This window comes from Sturnira hondurensis, unplaced genomic scaffold (genome assembly GCF_014824575.4).
Source record: "Sturnira hondurensis isolate 20B ecotype Veracruz unplaced genomic scaffold, ASM1482457v3 Scaffold0019006, whole genome shotgun sequence".
Lineage (NCBI taxonomy): Eukaryota > Metazoa > Chordata > Mammalia > Chiroptera > Phyllostomidae > Sturnira > Sturnira hondurensis.
Window position 1 is genome coordinate 592,457 of NW_028091637.1, and position 21,508 is coordinate 613,964.

The window sequence follows — 21,508 nt, forward strand, 5'->3', positions numbered from 1 at the left end:
TGTCAGTAAGGGTTTTTATGGAGGCCTCATTAGAAGGCATGATTGATTGAGTCAATGGCTATTAGTGAGTAAGTCTACCTCCAGACCCTCTCTCCTCCTGGAGGCGGAGTGATGGCCTCAAAATTCCAACTCTTTGGTCACTTTTTTTGTTACCCTGGGAACCAGTACCCCTAACCTCATCTTTAGGGGCTTTCCAAAAGTCACTTAGTATAAAGTCAGGTTTGGTTGAAAGGAATTTGTTGTAAGACCCTCCTTTCACCTTTATTGCTCTCATTTCTTAGGAAATTCCAGCAGGTTTAGGAGTACTGTGCCAGGAAAGGGAATTAAGACCAAATATATTTACTTTTTTCTTATAAATCACAGTATCAAAGCAGGTCTCTTTAGCCTCTTTTAATCAGCAACAGTTCCTCAGCCTTTCTCTTTTGTGACTTTGACATGTTGTTAGAGGGATGTTTTAAATTGAAAAAAAAAACCTGTTAAAGAGCTGGTAGAAAATACATTTTGTTATCTTTTGTTCGCAGAGGAAAGACTTTTGCAAGCAAGACCTTAAAGAAATGCCAGCTGTAGATTTCACTTGTAAAAAATTTAAAATTCCTATACAACCAAACCAACCACCCAATTCACAACCCCAGCAAAATCCAGGAGCATTTGCATTGAACATGACAGACATAAAGCTCTTTCAAGGCAATCCCCCCCTCCCCCGCCAAAACTAAAAAGACAAAACAAAACCCCTCAAACCAAAAAACCAACACCGTTAGAAAAAAGGCAGAGGACATGAGCAGGCAGCGCACAAAGGGACAAATGCAAGTCACCAGGAACATGGAGAGCAACTCCAGGGGCATGCCCGTGAGTGCTGATCAGAACCCGGGGGGGCCTGCGTTAATACTTTGGGATGACTGATAAAATTATTGAGAAGGCGTCTCCACGGTTGGCAAGGGTGGGGAATGGTGTGTGCTCTCACACTGATGATGTAATATATGGTACATTGATGGAAAGTTTATTGGAGGGGAAGTTAGAACCTATATCAAAGGTTTAAATGATGAAGATTTAGTGTTATGAGTTCTGTGGCAGATTAACTGCTATTGATTTGTGCCCTGTACTTTACAGATTTTTATTTCACTTTATTATTTTTACTTTTAATAATGCTTCCAGACTTCTGTAGCAGAGGAAGGAACTTAACTCTCTCAGGTTCTTTTGGTTGGTTTACTTATTTAATTGGAGTGAGACGGGTTAACAGAAGAACCAAGTTTAATTACGTACGCACACATGGTAATCCTACATACATGGGAGAGTCGGAGACCTCCCCTCCCCCCCCCCCCCCCCACCCCTACACACACACAGGAGGTTCCAGGACAGAAAGTTGAAACGAGGTGTATGTGACATTCTGAGCTGAGGGAAAGGGAAGGCACTTTGGAGCTTCTGAGGGGAAGAAAGTCACTGTGGATGTTGACAGATGTTCAGTAATCAGTAGTTTGCCATGCCATATAGATTGGTCAACCAAAAGCTGTTTGTGGTGATAACTTGTGTTATGGGCGAGGCCCCTAATTTAAATTCTTTCAGGGAGAGATAAAAGTTTCTCAGGAGCCTCAGGATCTTGATTGCCTTCAACTCGAGATAATTTATATGTCAAAGTGGAACATTTTGGGAGCCCTTTTCGAAACCCCCGCAATTGTACGTAATGGAGGTATATATTTTTAAGAAAACAAAAACATGCTTTCAGATCATTGAAAGAAACCTATGTGCATCAAAAATGCTTCTTTGGAAAAAGGTGAAGAGAAGGGTTTCTTTCAATAATGAGTGACCTTTTTAAAAATTAAATACGAGTTGATTTTCAGTACAATAAGTAGTGTAATTTTACAGCCAGAGGGAAGTGTGCCCCTGGGTGTTGGCATGGGTTGGGATGGGTTGTGGGTCCCCGAGTAAGCCCTGTCTAATTCTGGTCAGGGCTTACTCAGGAGCGGTGTTCAGACTTGGGAGAGACGGGTTGTCTGAGGGAAGTGGAAGCAGAACGACAGTCTGGGGATTCTGTTGGTACTGTGGACTTGAGACCAGAGGTGGGAGTGATATTGGCTCCGAGAGAATTAGGAAGCTCCGCTGACTCTGGGGACTGGCAATATGTGGGAGGTCAAGGACAATGAACGGATGAGTGATGGGCTCCTTGCCAGAAACAGGGCTGGCAAGAGGGAGACACTATTTTGAGGAGGGCCGTGAGGCTCTACTGCTAGAGTCAGGTTTGTAGTGATGGTGGAGCACTCAAACATCATTAGGGTGGAAAGGCCGTGAGGGGGCGTTTAGTGAAGACCTGCGCTTCAGGAGAGGTTGGCTGGTGATAGGGATTTGGTGAGAGAAAAAGCAGAGTTAGGTGCTCAGAGACTGAAAAGGGGTCTCGGTCAAAAGGGGCCCCTGGTGGGAGCGCCTGGGAACATGGCAGCCAGGAGACTGGTTATTCAAAATTTGTAGTTAGTTATAACTGGCCTTATCTGGCTTTCTTAGGACGAGGAAGCTCCTCTTTCATAACAACTTGTCCAGACCTTCTGTTTTCCTTCTAAAGCAGATGGTTCACTCCCTTTACTTTCCTCTGATCTTCCCTCGCCCCTCCATTCATTGTAGGAAGTCTAACTCTTTCCATACCTGTTTACCCCCTCCCACCCGAGCCCTACCTTTCCTTCATTCTCAGAGGAACAGAAACCCATCTCTGCTATAAAGGTTGCCCTCATTAGCCCAGTAGAGCCTCACCTGCCTCTTCTGGGAAACTCGCAGCTTCCTTCCCATTTCTGCCCATCTTCAGCTCCTTATTCCTTCATGCTTTGGGTAACACTCAGAGATTTGAGGAGAGATCACAGATTCCCTCCTCAGCAGAGTCAGAAAGAAATGAACTTCCTCAGGCCTCACGTCTTAAGCATTTTATTTTATCTTATTATTCTTTTTAAAGATTTTATTTATTTGTCTTTAGAGGTGAAGGGAGGAGAGAGGGAGAGAAATATCAATGTATGGTTGCCTCTCGTGCGTCCCCTGCTGGGAACTGGCCTGCAACCCAGACATGTGCCCTGACTGGGAATCGAACTGCAGTTGTTTGGTTTGCAGGCCCGATCTCAACCCACTGAGCTACACCAGCCAGGGCACTTCTTAAGCATTTTAATTTTTATCTGATCTACTCTTCAAAATATGTGAGAAGATGTTTCTAAACTGGTTTTCAAACCATGGAGCCCCCTCAAGGGGAGGGCCTTCTAAAAATAGGACTTTCTGCCCCCATTTCAGAACATCCCTTTCTAATTCTGATTAGGAATTCCGTTGGGTAAAGTGTTTTGTGGGTTAATAAAAAGTGAGCCACTGGTTTTAACAATAAATTACGGCACGTTCTTCTGTGAGTTATATGCTAACACTCTGTGTTAGCACCTCAGAGTGTTTCATCTGCAGAAATTTATCTTACATTGTAGACTGCTTCTTTTCACAGCTTATCACTGGAAAGAAATGAAAACATGGCTAGGTAAAAATAGTCTTAAATAAAATTACCTCTGTGCATAACTGACATAAAAATCTTGCCCTAATTGTTTTTGGAATGAGGCTTATCTCCCAAAGGCTGCAGACTCAACTCAAGGGAAAGGTTTCAGTCTTCAGGAAAGAATGACCTGGCAAACATACTACTTAAAAGGAAGTCTAATTTCAGGCCCCTTTTAGAATGTGAGGAAGCCACAGCATGTATAGCCGAGTGTAAAATGATAGACTCGAAGATTCATTTTTGTGTCTACACACATAGATATTTGTAGCTTTTCTATGATGCAAATCACTTACGTTCTTAGAAACACTTGAGTCCACTTGTTCCTTTTCTATTTGATTATGTGATAACACAGTATTGGCATTTTCAAGCGTAGATGCCTCCTTAGATTTGCTCTGCAGTATGTAAGGCAGACAGGCCACCGAAATTTCCTTCCTCCGTCTTATGATTAAAAAATGCTCTCTAGGGGCGCACACACACTCGTCACCAGCGTCCTATGACCTTGGGCCCATCACTCTGCCTTTCCACTGCTCCTCTGCGTCAGATAGGAATTTCAGTTGGGTGGCCTCTGCCCCTCTAATTTTAACCCCATTTATCTGGTTTCCTCACGGACATGGAAAGTCCACTCTCGATATTTAATCCTCCTATCCCTTTGAAGTCGCTTTTGATCCGCTCTCTTAGTTTGGACTCCCTCAGAAGCAGACTGCAGACACGGATTTGAGTGCCAGTAGTTTATTTGGGGTAAAGGTCGGGAGAGGAAAAGTGTGACGAAGAGGAAGAGGTGGTCGATAAAGGGCGCGTTACTAAGCCAGCCCCCACCGTGGATGGCTGGGGCTCCAGTCTGGGGGACCATGTGGGAGCCGGTGTAGAATGCTCTCCTCGAAGTTATTCCACCTGAGGGGCGAGGGAGGGGAATTGGCGCTGTAATTTCTCCAGTCTTTGGTTGAAGGCTGCTCTTGCGTGGCAAGAGCATGGCAGAGCTTCTTACAGATTGGCAGCCAGGATGTGGGTCCTGCAGTGGTAGGAGAGGGCATGTGGGCAGGGTACCCACAGCACTTTCTGTCCCAGGCTCCTGACTGAACTTTGTGGTCTAATGTCAAGAGCACCATGGTTTCTGGAGTAGAGTGACCCACGCTGACACCTCACAGGTGTTCCTCAATAATGTTCAGTCCCATCTGCCTTTAGAAAGGCAAGGAAAAGCCTGTCACTCTACTATACGTGTTAGTCTTTCTTGAAAGATCATCCCAAGCACTTCGATGTGTAAGCAAGAGCACACCAAGAGCAATGCCCAAGAGGACTGTCCATTCCGCAGCAAGCGTGGCGACAAGTGCTGGGGATCCAGAAAGGAGAGATCTGCTCCTGACCCAGAGGAGCTCATGGGCTAGTGGGGGATTGTTGGGTGGCCTAGCACGAGAGGCCTTTTCAAGTGGAAAAGGATTTGAAGTGAATTAGCTAGTCATAAAAAATGTGTTTGTGGGTGCTTTAGAGTTTGGGTCCAACCGTCTTCGCTTTCAGGCCCTGGTTCTTCCTTGTTGGCTGAGTGACCTTGGGTGAAACAGCATGCAGTCTCTCTGAGCCTTAGTTTCCTTAGTCGTCAAATAGGATTACTGATATCTATCTTATGGGATTGTTTGAGGATTAACTAAGATAACCTTGAAAACTGGGCTGGATTCGGGTTAGAAGAGACTACAGGGATGTGGGCGAGAAGGTCCACAGGTAAGTCGCTTAACTGTAGTAGGATAGCAGGACAGAGACAGGAAGAGTGGGTTTGGCGTCTGGATCCCAGAGGATGTTCGATCTCAAGCTCCAGTGGGAACTTTGCTGCAGAGAGTAAGGTTCCGTGTGTTCAGAAAGGCTGGGGAAAGGGCCTTCATTTAGTCTTTGTACTCAGACGATATTCTTGGCTGACTGAACCGTTCACAGCCTCTAGAACGCAGCTCTCAGAGAGAGCTTGGTTTTAATGCCCCTCAAGCACAGACCTCCAAATCCCAGATCCACTTCTAGGACCACAGGATGTGGTGGAGCAGCTGCTGATAGGGAAACACATAAGAATTTAACACCATCATGGCCAGACTTGGTGCCAGCGAGTTCTGGATTTTACATATATGTTAGTATTAGACTGGTTAGCCCCTGGTTCATTTTCGAGGCAAAGACTCAGCACAAGGTGTCAGTCCCTTAATCACAAGTCACTTTTGTGAGAAAACTTAGATCTCACAGAGGTTCAGAAATTTCCTGTTTGCCATGCATTCTAGTGGGTTGGTATCCTTGAAGGTTTGTGAGAGACAACCTTCCATTTTGAAGTTATGAGTGTTTGCAGTTTCCAGCCAACTTCTAACATATGTTCCTTTGATCTTTGTCCTAAGCTGCTCACGTTTCCCACTTGGAGAACGTATCAGAGGAAGAAATGAACAGACTCCTGGGAATAGTGTTGGATGTGGAGTATCTCTTTACCTGTGTCCACAAGGAAGAGGATGCAGACACCAAACAAGTTTATTTCTACCTATTCAAGGTACGATTTTAACCTTGTAAAAGGCTTTTCCTCTTTCTCTCGTTGTTCGGATGTGCTCAGTTTCCGTACACCAGGTCATGGGCGGGAAGGCTCTCAGCTCATGGTACATTTTGCCCTTAGAGTTTGCTGGTGCGTGCATTTCTGTGTGACGCACCATACGTCGAACACCTGATTCTCCTTGAGAGCCTTCAGACTTGTATGCCAAGTTCAGTGTCCTTGTTTGCTTGTGCTTATGGATTTCTGTCCATCCCCCCCATCCATTCATCTCTGCAACAAATGTGTACTGCACTCGGGCTCTGTGCAAGGCATCATGTAGGCATGAGGGATGGATCAGTGGGCAAGGAAGTCTTTGCCCTCATGGAGTTTCTATTTTGGTAGAAGAGGCAGACAATCAACAAGTAAATAATATGTTTGGAGGTGGTGCTAAGTGCTGTGAAGAGAAACAAAGTCGGGTCAATGGAATCAGAATGGCAGGGATGGTGGTGTGGTGGGGGGGCCTGGTAGTGAGGAAGTGCAGTTGGGAAAAGCCTCTCAGAGATGACAGTTGGGCAGAAATGCAGAAGTGATAGGGGCCTTCCCTGAAAAGGGTTGGGGGAAGAGCCTTCCAGCCAGCAGAAGGAGCAGGCATCTGGGCCGTGTGCCAGGTGAGGTTGATGTGACGTGGGAATAGCAAGGAGGCCAGTGTGCGGAGCCTAGTGAGTGAAGGGAGGCTGGGAGGAGATGGGGTCAGAGGGTGGTGGTGCGAGGGCTTTGACTCTTAGGCTTCAGGGGGAGCAACCAAGAATTTCCATATTTGCTCTGGCATCTTACCACTCTTCTCTGCGTCTGTCTCGTTGTGACACAAGTCACCGATTAGTGCCACCATTCGCCATAGCTGTGTCTTCATGGCTCTACCTCAGCTCCTTTGGATCCTGTCCCTTCCCTTCTTACAGACAGATGTCCCCCCAAGCGTCTGATTTCAGCTGGACTGAGAGAGGTGGGAGGGAAACTGGTAATGGGACCAAAAGTAGATTCAGAAAGAAGGATGACAAAAGGAATAATGAAAAAAAAACACCAACCTGTATTGAAGACACTACTATGCTGTAGTTTGTAATCTTTACAAGGATCTTTTAAAAACAAAAACAAAACCCAGAACACTCCACTCAGAGCTTATAGCTAGGAAACGTTTTCTGTTTCCAGTGAATGCTGGGCTTCGTTTTATAGAATGAGGACAGATACATTTTCCCTTGAGTTCCCTCTTTTGCTTTTGCTGCTAGGAGTCTCGGTGAAAATTCTGTGCCCAATTCCTATAGCTTTTTTTTTCCTTTGGTTGTTTATTTGTTTGTTTGAATTTACTTGGTACACCATTTTCCCTTCTTTTTTTAACTAATGGGGTTTTTGGAGGTCGATAGGGGAAGGAGTGAAGACTTGTATTTTTAAATTTTGGGGTCATATGGAAATATTAACTCTAAAAAGGTTAATTGGGAGGAGAAGGAGAGAAAAGAAGGAGAGAGAAACAATGTATGAATGAATAACTGAATTCCCCACAGCCATTAGCAGGCACTGGGCTACTCCAGGTGACAATTTGTAGACATGGCTCTGAGGCCTGAGTCATCAAGATTGAGCCCTGGCAGGTTCATACGGTTTAGAACTTCTTTGGAAAAAGATCTTAGTTGAAGGAAAACAACGCTTGCATGACTGCAGGTACAATTTGTCTTGGAGCTTAGCTCCCTGGCAGTCCCCTGCCGCCCTGTTGGAAGTGAGGGTGGTGTCAAGGTTTCCATCCCGTCAGCCTCCTCTTGATTCTGTGTGTAACCCAGGCCACCAAGCACTGCTCTGCTTGGAAGTGCGTTCTCTCTCTCCCTCTCACCGCTCTCTTCTTTAACAGCACCAATATTTTTGCTTGGGGAACGATATCCAAAATACTCAGTATTCTTCCCCTACCCTCCCCCCCAAATCATTCTTTGGGCAAATTAAGTTCTCAATCACCCTTCCTTAACTTTTGAAAGGCAGCTCTTGTGTCTCATATGTTTCAATAATTCAAATGTAGTGTACATTTTAGTAGCATTAAAAAGAAACTGAAGTCTTAGATGTTGAATATAAACTCAGTTGAAAAGCTGCTTGCTAAAGCTCAGTGTCTCCCAGGGCCTGTGGATGTGGCCCTGGAGCCCAGCTCTCTGGGGTTAAATCCAGCTGCATCACTTATCAAATGTGACCTTGGGTGAGTCCTTCTCTCTCAGTTTCCTTATCTGCAAAATACAAACAGTAATAGCCCCTATGTCGACAGATTGTTTTGACTATTAGATAATATGTACACAGAACTACGAAGAGTGCCTGGCAGACGTAAGGATGCAAATGTTTGCTGCTATTCTTAAAATGTGTTGCTATGCCCATTTATCCCAGCTTTATTCTTTTGTAGAAAATAAGATTCAACAGTTCCCCAATCCAGCAGGTTATCTCCACAATGAAACCCCCAACAGGCCAAGTTCCCAAACGGTCTTATTTTTACTGGAGGGATAAAGTGGCAACCAGAATTATTTGTGTTTAAATTTTTATGATTGATTTTTTATGTATCTTTAGAATCACACACAATGGCTTATTGCACATTTGCTCTTGTAAAGATGGGCATAATACAGCGGCTGGATCAACGGCACCTGCCCTGATAATTTACGTGACACCCCTACCTACAAACCACTGAGGCCCTTGTAGCACCTACCCAGATGGGGACACCTGGGGACTTTCAACCTTATGGGGTTGTCCATGGGTGTTAACTCCTGGGAGAATGGTTGCCTTGCTTTGTTTGTATTGAAAAGGCAAGTGATTTGAGAGAGGAGGGGGAAAAAGTAACTTCAATAAAGGCAGGGTCATGAATCATCACCAGCCCACATGTGAAGGTTCGAGCAAAGGTGGAAGGTAAAGAATTTTAATATTAAGTTTATTTTCAAATTAGGTCTTGATTAGTGGCTCTCTGTTCCCTTTTCTCTCTGATATTTGCTCTCTGAGGGCTTAGAATTCCAATGGCAGGGATTAGAGCAGCGTTTTGTTTTGTGGGCATTGAGATGCCAGAACACTTGGCCTGCATCCTGCGGGCGGAGAGGAAATGAAAAAAGACCGCAACAGTGGAAGTTGCCAGTTGAGAGCCCTGCGAAATTCCTTCCGAAGAGCTTGGGCCGTGGGATTATGACGTGGATACACAGCTGCCACAGACAGTCCCTGCCTCCTCGACCCCCCCCCCTCATTTGTGCAAAATGGATCTCGGCCTTTCAGGGGCTTAAACAAGACCCTCCAGGGTGTTCTTTAGCACACCTTCAGTGTTCTGGATGGATGTGTGCAAAGTTTGCATGGTGTACACCAGACCCCTGGGTCAGTGGAAGGCCAGAAACAGAGTGGGGAGAGGGGACAGTGCGTAGGATATAGGTATCTGGTGGCCCCTGCTGCCCCGGGCTGCCCCCAGTGTGAAAGGTGTCTAGTTCCTCATGGCTCTGGTCGTGGGTGTGTGCAAACTTGGGTTACCTGGTAGTCAGCCTGTTTTATAATTTAAGGCTTTGATTACATGTAGTTGAGATAGATAGAATATGGTGACTTTCCTTCAAAGCCTCTGTGTGTGTGTGTGTGTGTGTGTGTGTGTGAGAGAGAGAGGGGGAGAGGGACAGTGAGAGAAGCTCTGATTGATTTTTAAAAATGATTTCTTTGCAGCTCTTGAGAAAGTCTATTTTACAAAGAGGAAAACCTGTGGTTGAAGGTTCTTTGGAGAAGAAACCCCCATTTGAAAAACCTAGTATTGAACAGGTAAAAAGAAAAAAGAGAAGCCCCCCACCCCCCATGTTTTAAAATTGCTTTAAGGCTGAATGAACCTTTTAATCTTCCTTTCACATCTTTTTTTCTGCCCTCCATACCCTCCTTAGAGATGCTCCTAGTCTGTAGAAATTGTCCTGGGCCCTTTGGCTCAGAAATGAATACTTAACTTAATAAATGACCTAGCTTTTGTCTTTTAGGGTTGCCGCAATATTCAGAAATCACTGTGTATTGGGGGAAGGAAAAAATTAAGTAGAACATGTAATTTGTAAAAATACATGAAATGTGCTTTTTTCTTGGTATTCATGTTTAAAAATTAAATCTTTTATTCCTTTGCTTGGAATTGTCTGAAAAAGCTTGTCGATGTGAGGGAACTCAGTAGCAATGTGAAAAAACTGTAAGCCCAGCAAGCAACGCAAAAAAGAAATGAGATTTTTGAGTCCAGAAATGGACTTCCTGCTATATTATGGTTCCTGGAAAGAAGTCAATCTACTCAGGGACTCTGTTGACATGTGCAGACTTTCTCTGTTAGGTGTCATCCATGTCTTTCAGCAGCACTTTTTAGCCTGTCGTTTGGCTGAATAAGTCTCGTACTGTTGACTGAATTTCTGGGTGAGGATGATTCTGGAACACTCGGTATCAGAGCCCTTACAAGTAAATGTATTTTTATCAGTCTGTTTGCAGTAGAAGAAATTTTATTTCCAAATGCTATTAAGTAAGAATTTGTTGTTGTTTTTTTAAAATTTGACATTAGGTTAGATGGGACTGTTCTGTAGACAGATTCAGTTAATCCACAGATTCTTGACAAAGCTCATAATTTTGAATAGGATTTGTTTTTGGAGGGTAAGCTTGATGAAACAGAGAGTGACAGTAAAGAGCTTAAAATCTAGTGGAGTTTAGGTATACTAGTGGCCTTTTCATTAAAATTTTGCTACTGTAAAAACATATTATTTATCCAACAAGCCTCATTATATGTGAGCTGTTGTGTTGATAGTACAGCGAGAATTATTCTGCAAAGTGGTCATATTTTATTGTTTAAGGGGCTTTGACCTTTTCAGTCTGTGATTTTGATTTTCTTTGTAACCTGTCAGGATTGCAGCGGGCACAGAACTGCAGCTCACAGCCTCTCTCTCCTGTCACTTTTCATTTGCTGTGATCTGAGGCACAGCGGATGCCCTCTTGGCATGCCTGGTCTCTAACAGGGAAAAGGGAGAGATTCTTGTGACTAGGGAAATGTCTGTTCCTTGGCTAAGAAGGCACCAATGCTGCTGTCTGTGTGGGTGTTCAGAATTAGTGCGATTCCAGAGCTGCATGAATAAATTGCCTTTCTTCCTTTTAAGGGCGTGAATAACTTTGTACAGTACAAGTTTAGTCACCTGCCACCCAAAGAAAGGCAGACAATAGTGGAGTTGGCCAAAATGTTCCTAAACCGTATCAACTATTGGCACCTGGAGGCTCCGTCTCAGCGAAGACTGCGATCTCCCAATGACGATATTTCTGGATACAAAGAAAACTACACGAGGTAATCAGGTGACCAGCTCTTTTCCTTTGGGCCACGTAGAGCACACCGCAGACACGAAGTTGCTACTTGTCTCTGCAAGCAAGGGTTGTCCAGGTCTCATGGTGACGTCATTGATTCCGAGAGAGAATGTCTGTGTGGTTTAAGTCTCCAGACTTCCACTTTTTATTCACATCGTGATGTTTTGGGGGGTGAGGGACACAAACTGGAGAGCTGTACTTTGTCGTATGGTAGCTGCTAGTCACAGGTGGCTCTGAGTGCTTGAAAAATGTGGCTAGGAAAAAGAATGTGAAGTATTTCATCCATAGTTTCTTCTGTTGACTACATTTTAGAATGGTGATATTTTAGATATATTGAATTAACTAAAGTATGTTAATTTTACTTGTTTCTTTTCATTCTTGGATGTGACTAGTAGAAAATTTTAAATTACATGGGGCTTGCGTTATATTTCTATTGAACATCTCTGATTTAGATAACAGTACTGTAACTTTATAATTCTTACACAAAGATCTCATTTGAAAAATGCAATGACCATAAATATAATAATTTTTAAAAGCAGTTTTATTTATTTTTTAGAGAGAGGGAAAGGGAGAGAGGAAGAGAAAGAGAGAAACATCAGTGTGGGATCAGTTGGTTGCCTCTTCCACAACCCCAACCGAGGACCTGGCCTGCAAAGCAGGCATGTGCCTTGACTGGGAATTGCACTGGCGACCAGTCTGTTTGCAGGCCAGCACTCATCCACTGAGCCACACCAGCCAGAACTAAAGAATTTTTTTTTTAAAGAAGGAAAGGTCACTCTAGTCCCAGCACCATGACAGAACTAATGTTGTTATATATACTGTCTTCCAGCCTTTACTCTTTTAAGTAAATATTTGACATTAGTTAGAATGAAAGAAAATACAGAATTTGCATCCTTTTTGTCTCTCCATTTAACATCGTATCGTTTTACTAGCTACATTACAGTTTGTTGAGTTGATATACCATAATTTACCCAACCATTTCCCTGTTGGTAGGCATCAAACTCTGAAGACTCTTGGATTGCCCATGTTTTTTTCCTAAAGTGGGAGTTTATTTTGATTGCTTAGGAACTGAAAAATTGCCTTAAAAAATCTTAAACATGGGCTGTACAAAATAGAATGACCTATATTTGTTTTCATTAAAGTTAAGAAAGTGACTTGGATTTCCTTTTTTTACTTTTCCCTGTAGATTTGGTGGGTACAACAAGCTTGCTTCAGGGAGAATTATGAGCATATACACATATTTCAGATTTAAAATACAGAGTGACTTTCGATAGTTTGTAAAGACCACTCATCCCCAGGTTATTTTTTATGATGGCGTGTAGGGATGGGAATAATGTAAGGAAGGCTTTTCCTTCCTGTTCACTGGCCTGATTTTGTGAGAACTTCCCCTTTTTCCTCTCCTCTCTCCTTTTGCAGTAGATACAGTTTGAGTTATAAAGTATTTTATCTTAATTATTGACTTTTTGAGGAATTACAGATTTCTTCAGAATCAGTTGTTAAAGTATACCTTCATTCCTACACCTCCATTTCAGAATTTTACATTAATAACAATTTCCATAGTGTTGTAATTGTTGTTTGAAGTGAGTTGAGGTAAATCTCAAAAATAAATGTCCTTTAATACCATCTGTGAACAGTGGGCAAAGCCGAATGTTTGTCAGAGCCCAGAAAGATTTGCCATTCTTAACAGGAAAAACTGTTGCATCAAGGAGAGGAATTAAATGTGAAGTAGCATGGAAGATATTACAATGTTTTAGAAAGCAGAATAAAAATACCATTAGGCCCTGGCTGGCATAGCTCAGTGGATTGAGTGCGGGCCTGCAAATCAAAGGATCGCGGTTCGATTCCCAACCTGGGCACATTCCTGGGTTGCAAGCCAGTTCCCATTGGGGGATGTACTAGAGGCAACCATATATTGATATTTCTCTCCCTCCCTCCTTCCCTTCCCCTCTAAAGGTAAATAAATAAAATCTTAAAAAAAATACTATTAGCACTTAGGACTCACCAAGAAATGGGTGGAACTTACAGATACTTAGGGAGTAGTAAAACTAGGAATAAGCTTTGGAATGAGCGATGGGTTTGAACTGTGGCCCTGTTCCTTCATCCTGGTTCTGTGCTTTAGACCAGTCCTTTCACCTCCTGGACCTTCCGTGTCTCTCTGTGCAAGTCTCACACGTGTGGTGAGTGTTCCACGAGGTGCTTTTGTGCAGAGTGTCTGGTGCCCAGAACAGGTGCTAGGCGGACATTAGTCATCATTTCCTCCCACACACATTGTCGCCTAAAGCTCAGTCACTGCCAACAGGGGACTCTTAAGCTAGAGCGTGTACCACTGAATAAGTTCACCGAGAGTGCACTTGTTGGAACATCACTTTAGAAACGAAGGTAACAGGGGGAAACGGCAGCAGAAGACTCCTCTCCAGCCCAGCAGCCTGCGCCAACCGCTGAAGGCAGAGAAGGGGAGTCAGCCAGTGATGAAGAGAAACCTGCTCGGAGGCTGAAATGAATAGGCCCCGATGAGTTCTGAAACCTGCTGATTTCTAGGTGGAATGTAGACCAAGAGCCTCTGTTAATAATACATAAGGAAATGAAGGTGGACAGCCCTTCCTCTGCTCCCCCCTCCCCCCCATCTCACTGGGGTGATGAAGAAAGGGAAGTAGGAACAACCTGTGAAAATGATGAGGATGATTGTTTCAGGGTAAAACCTCACTGTCGTGGCTCCTTGGGAATTTAAATAACCACACATTACTGGGACATGGTGTCTCACTGATACTAATCTTCTGAAAAATGGGTAATATTACAGGCTGCAGGCGCACTGGACTTTATCTTGATGTGTAAGTGAGCCTCAGGGCTGGGGATGCTGGCTCAGGATACAGTTTGCAGCCATTGTGGCGATAGAACCAAGGGGCGGAACCGGGAGCTCGCATCAGCGTGAACGTGGGGTGAGACGGGGTTCTCCGAGGACGAGGGTGGACTCAGAGAATGGTGCTCTTCACTACAGAGCTACCTCTTAAAGACTGATCCGAGAAAGAAATTGAACATAAATTGAACAGTAGAACTGCTTAAATTACTCTACTCTCTGTTTTGAGTGGAGGAAAGATATCTATATTGAAAATATTTGACATCAGCCCTGGCTGGTGTAGCTCAGTGGATTGAGCATGGGCCTGGGAACCAAACAATCACGGTTTGATTCCCAGTCAGGGCACATGCCTGGTTTGCAGGACAGTTCCCAGCAGGGGATGCACGAGAGGCAACCATACATTGATATTTCTCTCCCTCTCTCCTTCCCTTCCCCTCTAAAGATAAATTAATAAAATCTTTAAAAAAAGAAAAAGAAAATATTTGATATCAATATTAAGATATATTTAAAATTGATCATTGATACAGGTATATATGAAATATACATTGTATATATTTCCCAGAAATCACCGTCGTTTCAAAAAAAAATCTGGACAAATTTTTGAAATTCCCTGAATTTCATGATGGTGCACTAATATAATTCTATGAAGAAATAACCTGAAAATAAAGTGTTAGAGAAATATGATCTACTATAGAATACACCTGACCAACAGAATCTGCTAAAGGAAAGTAGCAAATAATTTGTCTTTGACGCTGAGATGTGCAGAACTTTTGAAAGTTAATGGCACCTCTATACTGGGGAGATGTTTTGTAAGACTGTAGGGCAAATTAGAAGTAACTAAGTTGATTTTGGTGAAACAGTTTTAGGTAAACATCGTTCTGTGAAGTGTGGCCAGCCACCATACTTCCTGGGTATTCGTAACTAGCCGTGTAAGTCTAGGATGGTCTATCCGCAAGCCCAGAAAGAACAGTGGACTAGGGGATGGGGGACCTGGCTTCTAGTCCACGCTCTAATAGTAAGTAGCCTTTAGTTTGGGTGAACTAGGAGAGGTCACTTCAGTCCTGTGAAGCCCTTAGGACTTTCAGTCCAACAAGGAAGGACGAAGACATGGTCTGTTGCCCTCAAGCTTCCCAGTTCTGTTCATGCTTTAAAGAAAGCAAGGGGGTTGTGAATGATCATGACGCTGTAAAAAATCTGAGTTATTTGAACAACGAGTAAAGAGTATGCACAGGCCATCATCACTATTAGGCATGCAAAAATGAATGAGCCAGCGCCCTCCCTTCTTTTCAGAAGACCTGAAACCAGTCACCTAGGCAGAATCTTTCTCTACAGTTAAGTCTTAGGAGGGATGTGTGTGCAGAGACGGGGCATGCAAGTTCCCATTTCCATCTCACTACATGCAGGGTCCCGTCAGTTATTAAAACAGCGCTGAAACGCCACACTTGACTCAGTCTCTTTGTCTTATCAAACTTATTTATAAAGTAAGGTTGGTCTTGGAAGTAAAAACAAAACTAAAAAGTGTCAACTGAGTCCTATAAAATAATTCTCAAGGAAATGAATGGAAACTTATTATTGGAAAAATTTTTCTAGATGATAATCTATGCTGCCTCCCTCTTATCCTGGGAAGATTAAATGAGCTTGTAAGTACTTTTGGGTAACATTTTATGGTTTTACGGTAATACTTATAACCTACCTTTGCTGCAGCAGAAATAATATCTTTCGTAAGTAGGTTGCAGACATCTGTGACCCTTCCACAGATGGAAATTAGCACTAAGAGGTTCATAATGTGAACCATACATGTAATTTAAAATTTCCTTCTTTTTTTAAAAAAATTATTTATTTATCTTTAGAGAGGTGAAGGGAGGGAGGAAGAGGGAGAGAAACATCGATGTGTGAGAGATACATCGATCGGTTGCCGCTTACACACCTCCAACTGGGGACCTGGCCTGCGACCCAGGCACGTGCTCTGACTGGTAATGAAACCAGGGACCTTTCGGTTTGCAGGCTGGTGCTCAGTCCACTGAGCCACACCAGCCAGGGCCAATTTAAATTTTTCTTGTAGCTGAATTTAAAAAAGTAAATAAACACAGGACATTCGCTTTCATGTTTTATTTTACCCATTATATAAACATATTATTTCACTGTATAATGTGAAAAATGATTAATGATATATTTTTTTCCTACTAAGTCTTCTAAATCCAGTGTGTATTTTATGCCTACAGCATATCTGAATTCATTCACTAAATTTTAGGCAGTTGAAGCTAAATGGAGACCTACCAAAACACTAAAGTAGTGGTTAATAGAAAAATATTTCATATTGTGTCCATTTAAAAGTAAATTTAAAATTGATTAAAATTAAAGAACACTAAAAGTTAAGCTCTTTGGTGTACTAACCACATTATGAGTGCTCAGTGCTTACCTGTGGCTGGTGGCTACTGTACCAGCACAGGTGGAGAACATGCCCATCATCACAGACAGCTTGACTGGACATCACTGGTCGGAATCCTCAAACTCTGAAATCTTCCATTGGAGGAGACTGGACATATTTAATATTAAGTCTTTTAAATAGCCTTGTGAGTGCCTAAGTCTCATGAAACTGAACTTCACATTATTAAAGTTTGTGAGTGTTTAACTCTAAACATTTATAGTTTCATACTATTCTTCTAACCTCATTTGGGGACCACAGACTAACATCCAGAAATGATCGGCCTTGACAGCGATGAATTCCTCTGTGAAGTGCCCTGTGGATTAACAAAACAAATGCACTTCCTAGCTTGTTTTTGCTACCAACCAAGATCACTGTTTCTGACTGGACAAGATACAACACAGCACTTAAGACCCCCATTTTGGTATTGCAATCATAAAAAGGCATTTGAGTGTAAATTATTAAGACAGAAAAGTTGAGTGAAGAGTTGAAATGATAGAGTTTTAAGGTTAATTTTGAATGGACTACCACTTTAGGGAAGTTTTCTTTCCTAAAGATGAAAAACCACACACACACACACACACACCCACACCCCCACACCCCAACACACGGGAAATACGAAGTAATACAGACTAAGAAAAAAAGCTGATAAGCACCAGTAAATCCATATTACTCCACTCTTCACTGAAGGGCTGAGAGCTCCCAGGGAGCTTCCTGTAGCTGCTCGGGCACATCAGAGCCCTTCCGGCCACTCGAAAGGAGGTGCAGAAGACACACGGCGGGGCTAGGTTTCAATTTTTAGAAAGCAGGCCTGACCTGGAAGAGGATGTTTAGATCTGCTGCCAAGGAATAAGGATCTGTGCAGTGAAGCTTCTGGCCCTGCCCGGGTCTGGCGCTGCCCTCTGTGACCCTCAGGGTACATTCCTGTTGCTCTGTCCTGGCGTAGCTCTGGGAGACCAACAGGAAAGAGGGCTGATTTTTGAAGAGCTTTCCCAGACTGAACGAGCTTTCCAAATCCCATGCCCTTCATGGCCAGTGAACCCCAGAGCTGTGGTCAGATCTCAAGAAAACCCCTGGTTTCCCTCTGGGCCTGGGCATTCCTCCAGCCTTGTGCAATGCTGGAGCATAATTTTGACTTTGCGTCTGAGTCATGAAGATGTACCTAAGCAACAGATGGTGGAAGCTTATTACTTCCTGCGTTTGGTGACTGAGTTTTAAACAGCGTTGAAGATCTTTATCTTCCCACCAAAGCTTCAGGGGTATGTTGAGTGCTGTGTAGGCATTTTAAAGAAACCTTAGATTTTTTTTTTCAGAGGACTTGATGCTGAAATTCTAATTCTTTCACAAAAGCTTCCCCTTTAATTTCTTTTTTTAAAAAAATTTAAACTACTATTTATGTGCCAGAATCTCGAATTGCTGTATGCACTTTCCTGCCCATTTTACAGGTAAGGGAATGGAGACTGAAGAGTGTACTCAAATTTCCAAAGCCCTGCAGCCAGCTAAGTGACAAAGCAGAAATTTGATCCTGGGCTCTCGGATGCAGGCCTCACTGTATCAGAGACACTAGGAAGTGGAAGGGTTTTCATAGGGTTGGACCCACATGGTTGGACAAGGGCGAGCTGGTCTAATTCACAGGCTTCACTAGCGGGTAGTGAGACTGTTGTTTGTCATTGCAGCCCCATTGCAGTTTCTCCTGCTCTGGTTAATAGTGTGAGAGAAACCGTAATTAGAGATTTCAGATGATCGGGGGGTTTAAGAGGTATTGACCGTGCTTGTCTCCTCTTGTCACAGGTGGCTGTGTTACTGCAACGTGCCCCAGTTCTGTGACAGCCTACCTCGGTATGAAACCACCCAGGTGTTTGGGAGAACACTGCTTCGCTCTGTCTTCACCGTTATGAGACGGCAGCTCCTGGAACAAGCGAGGCAGGAAAAAGACAAACTGCCACTTGAGAAACGAACTCTCATCCTCACCCATTTCCCAAAGTAAGGGAGTGGTCTTGCAAGTCTTTGTTTCATCTGGGAGCTTGAGATCGATAACTATGTGCGGAAGCCTGAATCCATAACGAGATCAGGAATGCTAGGAAAAGCATTCAGGGAAGAGGGACAAAGGGACCCCCTCCTTCTCAGCCCCCTCTGAGAGTCCTCCTGGGGACTGCACAGTCCATGTATTGTTAGCTCAAATGTGCGTTAACTGCGGTCATAGCTCCCTTAGCCCCCCTCCTCATCCCACCTGGGTGTCATTGTCTCTGAGCTTCATAGATTGGGGTGGTGCTTTGTTTTGTGTATTCAGCTGCCAGGAAGCTGGAGGGGGATGGGAGGGGGCCAGTGTGCAGAAGCAGTTTCCATCTACTCAGAAGTGGTGCAAGAGAACACAAGTGGTTGGTTTTTTCCATCCTAGACCTCCAACCCTTTCTAAGACTAGTGAGTGGCTCCTGCCTCAGCTGCAGTGGGCCTGCCCACTCACTTTTTGTAAACCAGACCCCAAGAGTGGAGCTGGACAGGAAGAGGGGCCTTCTTCACAGTGCTCTTTGTACCTCAGATGCTCGGTTTCTTGTCGGATATACATACTCTTGTGCACCTTGCTCCTTGCACCTGCCAGAGCTCCAATATAGAAATAATCATTTAACTATTTTTCAAATGGGGGCCACGTGTCAAAGAGAATAGGAAGTTGCCATCTTGCACTGTTGGCTTTGGAAATGCATTTCCCAATGTGAGAACTGAATATCTAAGCTAAGAGGCTGACTGCTGGTGATGGGGTGAGTGTGTAGTGGATGACTTGTCAGGGAGCAGTGACAGCAAAACATGAATGAGACGGTTCATTTTGTGTGTGTCGTGCTGCCTAGAGCAGTGCTGGGTAGGGGAGATAGAAGTTAAAATGTAAAAGGCTTTCTAGGCTTGCTGGTGTACAGGAAAAATAGAATTTAAGAGAGAAGGTATTATATTCTTTGACCAAAGATGATGGGAGCTCGTCGTCTTAGTTTTAGTTGTAAAACTAGGTTTTTACTATTAAGTTACTATTACTGGAGTACCTAGTTTGTATATAAGAATGACAATTTTAAGTTTTTTAAAAAATAAGCCAGGTCCACACCCTGATCAGTGTGGCTCGTTAGGTTGGGCATCTATCTTCCCACAAAGCAGAAGGTCACCAGTTTGATTCTCAGTCAGGACACAGGCCAGGGTTGCTGGTCAGTTCAGTTCAGTTCCTGGTCAGGGTGTGTATAAGAGGCAGCTGACTGATGTTGCTCTCACATCGATGTTTCTCTCCCTCTCTTTCTCCCTCCCTTTCCCTCTCTCTCAAAAAAAAAAATAAGTTAGGTCCAAAATAACAACAAAAGTGATTTTCAGGTAGAAATGGAATGAAAATTCCTTTGTTGCTGAATACAAACTGTAAGCCTTAGGTGAAGGTAAAGGATGTCACGGGTATATCTGATGAGATTTCAGTGAACATCCAATATTCACATGTAAGTCTTAGCATCCTGATTTTCAGTATTTTCGTGAGAAAACCAGCGACTGAGACAGGACGAGAACAATTTGTCTCCCTCCAGGGGGGAAGATTTAGAAGCACTTAAATGGCTGTTTGAATGTTACCCCTAAATGTGTTATGAACTCCGGGCATGCTGGTCTGTTTCAGTGGCTGCCTTTTAACTAGTCTAAGCTCCTCTCCTTAGAGATTAAAGCAATTTTCTTGCTACTGTCTCTATTGCATTTGCCACATAAGCAGCATTTTATGTTTTCAGATTATAGTCGTCATTTGGTCTCTAAGCCAAGGGACAAAGAGGAAAAGAGGACCCTCCCCACTTTTGATGGTGCTTAAAGAAAAATTTTAATTACGTTGCGTAGTGACAGTTTTTCCCCCCCATAGCGAATGTATTTCGCTTCTTGCAGATATTTGCTAATTATAGGGCGGTTTGTTCCTTCAACCCATAGTCCTGGCGTGCTTGTGCTGTTGAGCTAATCAGTGCTGCTTTTTCTTCGCTTTTACTAATGGTAGGGTAAAATTACCACCCACTTCTCTTTTTAAATCTCTTTTCATGGACTAGGACAACATTGGAGGTTGTTAGGGATTTGCACCAACAGGTTTGGCACATGCGTTGAAGCCTGAGGTTGAGTCTTGCACACTGTCGCCAAGCGGGAGCTGTGCACACCCCGCCCCCCAAACCCTCCAGGGAGGTCACTGGTTCTCAGAAGCGTTTTCAGGGCCTTCCTCCTTACCTGCCTTCTCGTCATGCATTGTCCACATGGCTTTCACTTGTGTGTCTTTCCCCCATCTACCTGCTTACCAGGTTATTATTATTATTTTTTTAATATTTTATTTATCTTTAGAGGGGAAGGGAAGGAGAGAAGGAGAGAAATTTCAATGTATGGTTGCTTCTTGTGAGTCCCCTGCTGGGAACTGGCCTGCAACCCAGGCATGTGCCCTGACTGGGAATCGAACCGCGATCGTGTGGTTCGCAGGCCTGCACTCAGTCCACTGAGCTACACCAGCCAGGGCCCAGGTTATTATTAAGAGGAGTTTAGTATCTGTATTTCATTCTAAAAGTGATACGTGTGCATGTTGCTGAACATCTGGTTAAGAAGCAGAACACCAGCCACAGCCTTACATGGAGTGCTTTCAGATATTTCTCTATATTCTACATGTATTGTGTTCTTTTATTCTTCATGCAATTTTGTATCCTGTGTTTATAAAATAAGCACACTCTCGTGTCATTATCTGAGACTGTTCTTTATTGTTATGAAATAACTACATATGTGTATACATATATAAGACACACATAATTATTTTCCTAAATTGCTAATGGCATTTTTCTTTGGCAGGTCTGTGTCCCGCTTTGTGAAGAGTGTTCTGATCGTATAATTACTAACAAAGAAGGAATCTAGAAAGGGACGGGGAATTCACTTCTGTGATGAAGG

The 21,508-nt window shown here is 43.4% G+C and overlaps 1 protein-coding gene across 3 annotated transcripts in view; it reads left to right on the forward strand.

Moving 5' to 3' along the window:
• Window positions 1–21,508, forward strand: part of KAT2B (lysine acetyltransferase 2B) — a 93,875-nt gene that overhangs the window by 39,055 nt on the left and 33,312 nt on the right. For all 3 annotated transcript variants that reach the window (XM_037070678.1, XM_037070679.1, XM_037070680.1), the window contains exons 3-6: window positions 5,860–6,005; window positions 9,681–9,773; window positions 11,120–11,301; window positions 18,389–18,580. In XM_037070678.1, coding sequence (XP_036926573.1) covers window positions 5,860–6,005; window positions 9,681–9,773; window positions 11,120–11,301; window positions 18,389–18,580 — 613 coding nt within the window. The remainder of the gene's footprint in view (window positions 1–5,859; window positions 6,006–9,680; window positions 9,774–11,119; window positions 11,302–18,388; window positions 18,581–21,508) is intronic.